Here is a 12,004-nt window from a genome sequence, read left to right as displayed (position 1 = left end):
GGAATGATTAAATCAAGCTATTGAGCAAATCCATCACTTCACGTACTTATTTTTGTGTTTGGTGAAAACAACTGAAATCTACAACTTTGGAATACACAATGCATTTATGATGGTAGCTGTTTCATTCAATAGATCACTAGATCTTACTCCTCGTAAGTGAAATTTTGTACCCATTGGTGCAGCACTCCCCTTTGTTCATCCTCCTCCTTTCCTATCCTCTGGTAATCACCACTCTACTCTCTACTTCTGAGTTCGGCTTTTTTTAGATTCTACATGTAAGTGAAATGATTGGATATTTGTTTCTGTGCCTGGCTTATTTCACATAGTGATGGACACCTAGGTTGCCTCCCTGTCTGGGCTATTGTGAACAGTGCTTTAGTGGGAGTGCAGCTGTCTCTCCAGCACACTGATTTCGATTCCTCTGGATATATAGCCAGAAGTGGGATTGCCGGATCATATGGCAGTTCTATTTTTAGTCTTTTTAGGAGCCTCCATATTGTCTTCTAGAATGGCTGTAGTAATTCGCCTTTGCAACAGCAGTACAAAGGGGCTCCCTTTTCGCCATACCATTCTCACAGGTGTGATGAATTCTGATAGTTTTCCAGTTGTTTCTTTTAGGTTTTCTTGGTAGCAACCACATTAGCTTCAAGGTACTAAACAAAATACTGAACACGAGATAAATGACTGTAGAACCCATGAGTGCCTGCAGGAAGAAATGATGTTCAAGAACCACTTTATCTACATTTCTATACCTCCAGCTTTCCTCCTTTTGCTCAAGATTTGACTATGGCTTGACTCCTGTCCTGATCTTCTGGACCTGTGCCTCACTCCATCCACTCACTCACTGGACAGGGCCTGGCATGTATTGGGTCCTGGGGTTCAGCGGGGAATGGGTCATACAACGCTCCTGCCTCCTGAGTCAGCATTCTAGGGGCAAGAGGGCTTGCCACGCTCTGTGGTTGTAGGGGTAGCTGTAGATTAACTGCAAGATCTGTTTGGTTGCTGATGACACGACCTTGACAAGTCACTTAGCCTTTCTGCACTTCAGCTCTACTGAAAAGCGATGGGGTTAGAACAGCTGTTCTACCTACATCAGGGAGTTGCAGAAGAAAGCTTTGAAAATTGGAAGTACCTCCAAATATGAGATCAGTGCTTTGTTTCTGGGAAAATGCCACACCAGACAATAATCAAGTGAACAAGAAAAACAGCAGATAGTGGGGAAAGCCAGGCAAGGCTTATGGTTGGGCAACACAAGAGCAACAAGGAGGGCCCTTCCCTGGGGGGTGGGCTGTGGTGAGAGGAGGCCTGTGAGGACACGGCATTGAAGCAGACGTCTGTTCTACCTACATCAGGGAGTCACAGAGGAGATGAAGAATAAAGCTTTGAAAATTGGAAGTACCTCAAAATATGAGATCAGTACTGTGTTTCTGGAAAAATGTTACGTTTAAGGCACATATTTGTAGACTGAATGACACTGTTCAAACTTCCTTAGTTGACGGCCAGTCTCCCATATTTGTGATACGCATCTCTGCTGAGACTGCTCTTTCTCTAACACTGCCCTCAGCTCTACTGAAAAGCGATGGGGATAGAACATCTGTTCTACCTACATCAGGGAGTTGCAGAAGAAAGCTTTGACAATTGGAAGTCCTCCAAATAGGAGATCAGTGCTTTGTTTCTGGAAAAATGCCACACCAGACAATAATCAAGTGAACAAGAAAAACAGCAGATAGTGAGAAGAGTGAGCCATGCAGGTATCGGGGGTAAGCACGCCAGACAGAAACAACAATGCAGAAAAAGTTCCTGAATTGAAACAGAACTTGGTATACTTAGAGAACACACTAGACAAAAGGGAGAGTGGGAACGAGAGATGTGACATTTGTCAGGTCCTGTGATTTCCCACTCAGGAACATGGCATGTCTCTTTCGTTCAGGTCTTTCGTGATGACTGCCAGCAAAGTCTGACATTTTCTTTTTGAGATGGAGTCTTGCTCTGTGGCCAGGCTGGAGTACAGTGGTGTGATCTTGGCTCACTGCAACCTCTGCCTCCTGGGTCCAAGTAATTCTCCTCCCTCAGCCCCCCAAGTAGCTGGGATTACAGGTGCGCATCACCATGCCCAGCTAACTTTTTGTATTTTTAATAGAGACAGGGTTTCACCATGTTGGTGGGGCTGGCCTCGAACTCCTGACCTCAAGTGATCTGCCCACCTTGGCCTCCCAAAGTGCTGGGATTACAGGCGTGAGCCACTGCGCCCGGCCGGCATTTTCTCTATTTAGGAATTGCCCCTGTGTCGGTTTCCTAGGGCTGCCATAGCAAATTTGCACATGCTGGATGGCTCACAACAGAAATTTATTCTGTCCCTGTTTGGGGGTCTGGAAGTCCAAAATCAAGGTGCCAGCAGGGCCATATGCTCTGGAAACTCCAGAGAAGGACTCTTCCTTGCTTCTTCCAGCTTCTGCTGGCCCTGGCCAACCTTGGCATTCCTTGGCTTGCGGCTGCATCATTCCAACCTCTGCCTTCACCTCCACAGCGTGTTGTCCCTGTGTCTGCTGACCCCTCTTCTCCTTACAGGGATGTAGGCCCACCCTAGTCCAATATGACCTCATCTTAACTAATTACATCTGCAAAGACCTTATTTCCAAATAAGGTCATATCTGTACATTTCAGGTGGGCATGAATTTTTAGAGGGCACTACTCAATCCAGCATAGCATGTTTCTAGATGGGTTTCTCCCTAATCAGTGGCAGTGAAAGACCACGTAGCATAGTGATGAGAAATAAGCTCTGGATTGGGCCAAGTGCAGTGGCTCATTCCTGTAATCCCAGCCTTCCGGGAGGCCAGGGCAGGAGGATCACTTGAGTCCAGTTCAAGACCAGCCTGGGCAACACAGCGAGATCCTGCCTCTAAAAAAAAACTCTGGTATCAGGCTTTCTGGCTCTACCACTTACTGACCAGGGTTTTCACCTCTCCAAGCCTAATAAGCACCTTCATCCGGGAATAATAGCAACTACCTCATGAAATTGTTATGGGGATTAAATGAATTAGCAAATGTTGAGTGCTTAAACTGTGCAGGACACACTGTAAGCATTTAATAAATGTTTTTGTTCTTTAATTTGTTGCTATTTTGTGGTTTGGATTTTTAAGAGAAAAGGTCTTGCTCTGTCACCCAGGCTAGAGTGCAGTGATGCCATCACAGCTCTTTGCAGTCGCAAACTCCTGGGCTCAAAGTGATCCTCCTGCCTCAGCCTCCTGAGTAGTTGAGTCTACAGGCATGTGCAGCAAAATAGCAACACTTTGTTGCTATTTTGAATGGCATCTCCATTATATTCTCTAATTGATTGCTGCTGGTAAATTAGAAAACTCAATTTTTGTGTACTAATCTTGTAACTATAATCTTACTGAATTCTTATAATTTTCCAGTTGTTTCTCCTAGATTTTCTTGGTAGCAATCACATTAGCTTCAAGGTACTAAAAAAATACTGAACACAAGATAAATGACGATATAACCCACAAGTGCCTGCAGGAAGAAATGATGTTCAAGAACTGCTTTGTCTACATTTTTATTACCAAAGACAGGTTCAGAGATTCCACCTCATGCCCATGCTAGGATGAAGATGTGTTTAGGATGAAAATGTGTCTGTTTTCATTGATCCAGCCCAAACACAGCTTTTGAGAGCAGGGGTCCGGGTTTTTCATCTTGACACAGTCCCATTGTGTATGATGCATGGTAGATTATGGGTACTCAGGATTTGGACTAACCTCAGGAACACATTATCTGTTACAACTTACCGATGGTTCATCCCAGAAGTGTGGCGAGAACTGGTCTTTCTTTTCCTATGTGTAACCTCTGAAGTACGTGGCCCTTCTCTCCAGCTTGTGGCCGTCCAGGTGGGAACCGTGCTGCCTGTCACACCCACTCCTTGAGCACCAGAACTAACTAAATTCTGCGGCAGTTTCCCATTGGTCTTCAAATCTGTGCTCCTCAGCAATGCCTGGGAGGCCTGGGCTGATCAGCTCTTCTCCAACCACATCCCCATCCATCTTCCCTTCTCCCCATCTCTTCCACGGAGACGTCCACTCAAAAGGTCATGTCCACCAAGCTGCCACCTCCTAGTTACTATCATAACCACTCAATTTCCCTCCTGACACTTACCAAGATCCTTTTTACATGCTAACTTATTTGACCATCTGCTCCACTAGAACGTCCCCCAAGAAAGCCATATCCCTCCCCAACACGAATTAGACAGTGTCCAGCTCAATATTTGTTGAAGGAATTACGTCAGTATAAAACAAGTACACATTTTCTAGATAATATTCTAGAACAGGAATTTTGTTTCGAGTTTTGCTTACACGTAAGGGGCCGTGGCTCAGCACAGGATGCTGCACAAGCTAGGGAAGGAGCTACCCAGCATTCCGGGCTCTGGGTGCCTCACTCTCGGTTTTTCCACATCCTGTATTTGTTGTTTTTCAAAGATTGCAGGGGTGACTAAACCCCTTATTAGTCTCGAGGTTGCTCCTGCAAAACCCAGCATAACCATAATGGGATATTAGGGACGGAAAGGCTCTGGAAGTCACACACTTCTTTGTTTTAAAGATGAAGTGACTCAGAACTGATCACAGCCATGGGACCTGCCAGACCACATGCCCGCTGCATCGCACCAAGGCCTGCTCCTGGGGGGGTCCATGCCCCTGCAGAGTCATCATTACCACGCGCCACCCCCCCAATGCTGGTGTCTGCACGGGAGGAGGTGCAAAATCCTTCTCTTCCAAGGTTGGCTTCCTGAGCTTTGGTCGGCAGGTCTAAGGAAGCATTGCTGGAGCTCACAGAAATGATGCAGCATCCTCTTCAGGACAGAGGCACTTGGCAGTGGATTCACACACCCACTTCCACTGTTTCGAGATTTCCAGGATCCACCAATGTGGACAAGAAATCACAAACCAGGTCCAGGAATGGCCAACTAGAGGCCATGCTGGGCATTCAGCTGTACTTGGGAGAGCTGGGGAAGGAGGGACAGCAGCGGAAAACTGGGTACCCAGGTCCTGTAAGACCTGCTGCTTCTACCCACGGCCACCCTTCTTTAGGAGAGGGCCTGGATAACACAATCGACTTCCCCTCATCCTGGGTTTTCTGTCACCGTTAGGCTCGCACTTGGCTTTTACTATGTCCAGCCTTGCTACATTTAGAGGAGCGTCCAACAATTGTTGACTGAATGGCTGAGCAGTGTGTTCAGAAACAGACTAAGACAGGTGATGAAAACAAGAGTCTCCCTCAAAGCCAAGGTCACTGAGAGGTCCAGAGAGGTCAAATAATTTGTCCAAGGTCACAGAGCAAGTTAATCGTTTGGACTGAGACTAAAACAAAAGGTTCCATGACAATACAAATCAATACCAATGTTAACATCTTATGCATAAATTCTCGCTACATTTAATATTTCTATCCGAAACTATATTTTGTAATGCCATTCTTTTATCCCTTATTTGAAATAACTTATTTATATGAACAAAAATTCATAAAAGGAAAGCCCCCCACTGAAACCAAGTCCCTTAAAGGACACAGGAAAGTTTATTGAGACCTGTAGAATCTGAACATAATCATTAAGTCAGATATCACGTTTGAGTTCACTTCTTACTGTAACAGGTTCTGCAGAACTCTTTTCACAAAAACCTACGAAGGACAGATACAGTTGCCAGGACAAGTCCTCACCCGGGTGCTGTGCCCAGCTCAGACCTGCCACAGTGCACACAGACAGCAGCTGCCAGATTAAGAAGCTCATTTTGAGGTTGATCACTGCTGAGGAGAGTGACAGACAGGACCTTTAGCCCCTTCACATATGCAAACTTAGTAAGAAAATCTAACAGGAAAACAGGCAGGGAGCCCGCTAACTTGGAGGTACAAACTCCAGCCCCACCACTGTGACTGCAAGCACTCCTGGGCATCTCCCCAGCCCTGTTTGGGTGCAACAGCTCTAGCAGGGCACTGCATTCAATAACAGCAAGTCAGCACCATAACCAAGCTGTTTGCAGGCCTTGCCTTGAAATCCATGCAGCTAAAGACATAACACCCTGGGAGGATGAGGCGGGAGGAGCACTTGAAGCTGGGAGTTTAAGACCAGCATGGGCAACACAGCAAGACCCCATTTCTATAGAAAATTTAAAAATTAGCCTGGCCAGGAGCAGTGGCTCACGCCTGTAATCCCAGCACTTTGGGAGGCTGAGGCTGGCAGATCACTTGAGGTCAGGAGTTTGAGGCCAGCCCGGCAAACACAGTGAAACCCCATCTCTACGAAAAATACAAAAATTAGCCGGGTGTGGTGGTGTGTGCCTGCAGTTCCAGATACTTGGGAGGCTGAGACAGGAGAATCAGTTGAACCTGTGAGGTAGAGGTTGCAGTTAGCTGAGATTGCGCCACCGCACTTCCAGCCTGGGCGACAGAGTGAGACTCCGTCTCAAAAAAAAAAAAAAAGTAAATTAGGTGGGCATGGTGGCACATGCCCATCGTCCCAGGGAGGCTGAGACAACGGAGGCTGAGGCAGGAGGATCACTTGAGCCCAGGAGTTGGAGGCTACAGTAAGCTATGATTGTGCCACTGCACATCAGGCAGGGTGACAAAGTGAGACTCTGTTTAAAAAAATATATATATTTATTTATATTTATATATATATAACCCAAGTTAACTTAAGTATCCTTTTCCTGTTTCAGTGCAAGAGCATGTTTCTTGTTTCCTTCTCTTTTTCAACAAGGGTAGGACACCTCATTATGGCTGACTTTTCAGAAGACAATCAATGTCTTTAAGACCCACCCAAGATGCTGACTCCAATGACATCAAGGGAGATAAAGTGGTTTCAGACAAAATGGGGTATCAATATGAAAGTGACATGTTCTATTAGGTCTCTGTTGTGCAACTTCTCAATTGCTGGAGTAGCTCTCATACTTTTGTGAGTCGCTTAAGAACACAGGGCCAATACCACTTTCTACCACTGCTCTTGGCAAAGAACTGGTTCACTCAGCCTCCATAAAACCTGTTGAATTTTATCTCAATATAATAACTCAAAAAACACAGCAGGAAGGCAGGCACTACTTTGTTCTATGTATGTATTTATTTAACATTTATTAAATACCTACAATAACCAAGAATCATGTTTTTTTAAAAATTTCAAATCTGGGCCGGGGCGGTGGCTCATGCCTGTAATCTCAGCACTTTGGGAGGCTGAGGGGGGTGGATCACTTGAGGTCAGGAGTTTGAGACCAGCCTGGCCAACATGGTGAAACTCTGTCTCTACTAAAACTACAAAAATCAGCTGGGCACGGTGGTGGGTGCCTGTGATCCCAGCTACTCGGGAGGCTGCGGTAGGAGAATTGCTTGAACCTGGGAAGTGGGGGTTGCAGTGAGCCCAGATCGCGCCATTGCACACCAGCCTGGGTGACAAGAGCGAGACTCCATCTCAAAACAAGAAAAAAAAATTCAAATCTGTAAAATATGGCCCCAGGTGAGAAGTTACCAAAAGCAGCAGGAAAAGTTTAAATCATTCACTCCCCAAATTTTGCTTTCAGCTTAGCTTAAAGGAAATCCCAGGATGGAGATGGCTCTGCCCAAGCCCGAGAGCAGGCAGACAGGAGAGCCAGCCCAGAAGAGGAGGCAGGTACAGGTGCCCACACCTCTGGCCTCACCTCATGCATGAAGGCACATCCTGATCTTGGCAGGATTTCTCATCTGCCCTCCAATTTGGTTTTAAACTCCTGACTTCTTCTTTCCCTTTTTCTAGTTAAAAAAAAAAAAGAGAAAAGAAAAAGTAAAACAAATCAAAAAGATTCATCGGGATATATATTTATTGTCCCAATGACTTTATTTGTTGTTTAAATCAAATCTAAAATTAAAGTAACAAATTGTGTCGTTTCCTTCATCCTTCATTAATGACAAAAACTTCCCATTCAAAAACTACACTAAGACAATGTGTTCCTCAATAGTAATCCAGCTTTAATTGTAGAGCATTAATTCGCCTTACAAACAAATTACAGTCACTACGATTTATCAGTAAGTACTGTACTGGTTTTGTGTTTTCTTTTGGCAAACTTTGAACAAATCAGAGAAGAAAACATAACTATTCATCATCATGTAGAAAAAGAAAAGAAAATGAACCTCAAGTATCTACCTATGTGTCAAGTGATTCATCCTGCCAGTAAAACTAAAATCTACACTTACAGCAGAGTTTTAAACATCCTTAGTGCAAGAAACATAACCAATTAATACAGATCAATACTACTTAATGAATATGGAAAATTTTCCTATACAGAGGTAGAATCCAGGGCACAGGCTAAAACAGTATTCAGTAGTCTAAACAAGACTGAGTCTGGTTTTATGGAATCCACTTTAAATTTTAGATATCAGACTGTATGTACATACATACAATAAATAGACTATACAATTTTTTAAAGTAGTTTAATAAACTCCACAAAATAATAGCAGATGCATTGAAATATTTACATAATTCGATTTTCAAATCTCTCATTCAAATAAAAGGGATAAAAATAAAATTTCTGCTTTTAAGGCAGCAGAACCTCTTTCCTGAAATGGATTGGTAAAATAAGATACTTCACTGGAGAGGAACTAATTTATGCTTAAGAGGTATTCATATTCAGCTAAGAAAATACAACCCTTTTTCAGCTATATAGATTAGGGAATATAAAATGATATTTTCTACATTTTTAGACCTGTATTCAAAGTTCTAAATTCAACTTTGACTTGAAGAGAGAAGGTGATTTTGGTACCCATACAGAGTAGATCATCACAATTACAGTGGAAAGATAATTAACATTTTATATTCTGTTTATTTGCTTTTGAAAGTTTGGGTCAGAAAGGCTGTGATAATAATTCTAGCCCAAACAGGTATGCTTATACCTGACACAAATTTCACTAAAACCTAACACTTTTGGCTTGGAGTTCTTGGGATTTCGACTTTCTGAGTCCCTTCCATTTCCAAAGCATGTTTCATTGAGAGCAGGCAATGTTTGGGGATCGGGTGTATGATTCAAGACTAATTAAGATGCCAAAGTTTTCCAAGCTCACATGGGAAGAAGGTGAAACACAGACCTGCTGCTGCCACTGGCCTCCCAGAGACTTGAAAAGGGAAACAACTCAGAAACCTGTCACTGTGACCTAAGAAAATATGCAAAAACCCAAAGCATTACATATGCAAGTGACTCACACTCTTAGATTTCACATCAAATTCATTATTTGATATTCTATCATCAACTCTTTTATTTTACTTGATATAAAAGATTCTTATTGAGCCCATAAGGAAATCAGGGATCGTAAGAAAATGAAAAAGTATGGTCATAATTAATGAAGCATAAACCTTCACAGTTTGAATTTTGTAGAACTTCTCTAAGCACCCACAATGAAAATGCAAGTTGAGTTTTTTTTAATTCAATCATTCTGTGAAAAATACCTCAGTAAATAGTAACATTTTTCCCTTCAATGATCTTCCCACTGGAATACCCAACCCACCCTTGTTTTTTTTCTTTTTATTTTAGATTTTTTAAAAATTTTATACAAATAGACTAACTTTGATTTAAAGTAAACATATAAAAATTGAGAAGAATATTGCTTGCAACAATGGACTTGGAAGGAGAGGAATGGATTAGGCAGGGGTACAAAGAAATGGCTCCTACTCGGTAGCTCCAGGCGCATGCCCAGCACTCTGCAGAACTCTCATGGGGACACCCTCTGCTGCACAGTGTCCTTCAGCCCACAAAGTCTGACTGATTTTGTAACAACAACTTCAGGTCAGGAAAAAAACAAATGCAAGAAAATCGGAAGGCACAAGCACCCATGTGATCTAGAATGTTCTTGGGGTGAGGAAGAAGGAGGGAAAGGGATACTTTTGGTTCAGCACTACAGTCAATTTCGCCATTGTTGAAGAAAAACGGTATAAAATAAGGGTGTACAGAAATGGAACGAGCACAGCCCACTGGTGAGGAAGAAAGCTCAGAAGACAGCGCGCAGAAATAGTGCGGAGAGAAATGACCAGTACTATTTATTTGGAAGTCTGCGCCACGGTGGGTACAAACTACATCCCCTGCTCTGTGGGACCAAAATGAAAACAGGGCAAAAACAAATGAACAAAAATACCCCCATCCCAAAAAAGCAGCAGAAGGAATGCAAGAAGTCTTACAGGACACACTGGCCCAGCCCTGGGTGCAGCCAGCTCTGCATCCACCGCTGCGCTCGCCAACTTCAGCTACTGCCCCCACGGGGACTCCAGAGGGCCGGGCCACTTAACCATTTTCCCTGCCTCGCCACGACTTCGCTTTCCCTTTATTTCCTCCTCCAGGATTCGAGTCCACTCCCTCCACGAAGGAAGTGCTGTTGCTGACAGTGGGGAGAGCGAGCTGGGATCTCCAGGGCACTGACGCTTCCTCCAAGCCTTGCTGCATGGGCGCTCATCCAGGCAGCTTGACGGAGCTATGCGTTAAAAAAGAAAAGGAAAGAAAAAACAAAAACAAACCCACCCCAAGTCTGTCTTTTCTCAAACTAAAGGAGAAACTAAGGGATGGTGTGGCCTCCGCAGTTAAGAGATGATGGCCGGGGACCACCGGGGCAGAGTCAGGTTGTCTGCACTGGCTGAGCGCTTCCTCGCGGATCTTCTCAGGTCCTTGTACTTGTCCTCGCAGAGGCGAGAGATGGCCTGAGGGGCAAGAGAGACAGTGTGGGTCAGGGAGGGCCATATCTGCGTCCATTGCTCACTCGTCCTGGGCACCGAGGGCGTTGCATGAGGGACAGGCAGAGCCCCGGCCCCTGTGGAGCTCTGGCCCAGAGCCCAGCTCTCTGATGGCAGCAGGGAGATACGAAGGGAGTGTGGACTCAGCTCTTGTTTCCCAAGAGCTCACAGTCTGAGAAAAGACTCTCAGGATATGAAATAACAGGAAAGTGTCACCTCGCAGTCGGCCCCACCAGGGTCAACGCTGGCTCCCCATTTAGGGGTGTGGGACGGGCCCCGCCCACACGAGTGCTGTTTTGAATCCTTGGAGTCCTCACCTGCAAGCGGGGCAAGAACAGCACCATCCTGGCAGGGCTGGCGTGGAGCACGGGCTTGGAGCTGAGCCTCACAGGGAGGAGAGCTCGGCCCCTGGCGGCAAGGACAGCTGCAGCCAGACCACCAGCTAGGGACTCCACAGAAAAGGATGGAGGACTTAAGTCACCTCTAGAGGGCTGCCGAAAGAGGGACCCAGGGGGATCACAAAAATATGAGATGTGCAGATAATCAACACTTTGGTGATGAGGACGGGGGGCCATGCTACCCTGGCAACAACTCTCCCAGGGCTGCCACTGGGTGTGGCTAGAACTGGCTGATGGCAAAAGCTGAGCCCACTGTCCCAGGCTTTGATTATTTGAAGAAGAAAAAGAGCAGCCTTGTCAGGACATGACTGGCCTTTTCTCCTGCCCCGCTAACCCCTAGGGCCCGTGACACAGCAGCCCCAGAAGCAGGTGAGCTCTCCCTTCTCGGCACTCGGAGAAACCTGAGGGAACAGCATGTGCCAACTCCACCAACCTCGGCCTGTGCTCTCAGGGCGACTGACTCAGAGCCGCAGGGAACACAGACTTGCTTTCCTGCAGAGCTGTGTAGCTGCCAGGAGCTCCGGCTTGTCTCATCAGCACTGAAGCAGCCACTAGAGCCATGGCTGGTGATGAGGGGGACCAGGGACCACAGCACAGGCTGAGGTGGGGCTCATGCTCTCAGGGAAAGCCAGATTCTACCTCATATCTGTGCTTGCGAAGGTTTCACAACATTTGCCTACAGGAAGTCCTGCAGAGGGAGGGTTTTCCATTTTTCCTCGAATAGATGATAACTGGGAGACTGGGTGGGCTTTCCATTCCAAAGGCCGGCACACAATCACAGGGGCATGGCTGAGTTCTGAAACTCTCACTGGATTTTTATTTCTAACCAGTGCTATGCATCCAGTCTTTTCTACGGTTTACTTCTTGGAATTAACATATTACTTTTTAAATT

At 45.3% G+C, this 12,004-nt stretch overlaps 1 protein-coding gene across 13 annotated transcripts in view; it reads right to left on the bottom strand.

Moving 5' to 3' along the window:
- Positions 1-10,005: 10,005 nt before the first annotated feature.
- Positions 10,006-12,004, bottom strand: part of CCNY (cyclin Y) — a 305,685-nt gene continuing 303,686 nt past the window's right edge. For all 13 annotated transcript variants that reach the window (XM_054435230.2, XM_054435228.2, XM_054435231.2 and 10 more), the window contains one exon: positions 10,006-10,681. In XM_054435230.2, the coding sequence (XP_054291205.1) occupies positions 10,565-10,681 (117 nt within the window). In that variant the 3' untranslated portion in view covers positions 10,006-10,564. The remainder of the gene's footprint in view (positions 10,682-12,004) is intronic.

Source organism: Pongo pygmaeus, chromosome 8, assembly GCF_028885625.2.
Source record: "Pongo pygmaeus isolate AG05252 chromosome 8, NHGRI_mPonPyg2-v2.0_pri, whole genome shotgun sequence".
Taxonomy (NCBI): domain Eukaryota; kingdom Metazoa; phylum Chordata; class Mammalia; order Primates; family Hominidae; genus Pongo; species Pongo pygmaeus.
This window is presented reverse-complemented; position numbering and strand designations above follow the sequence as displayed.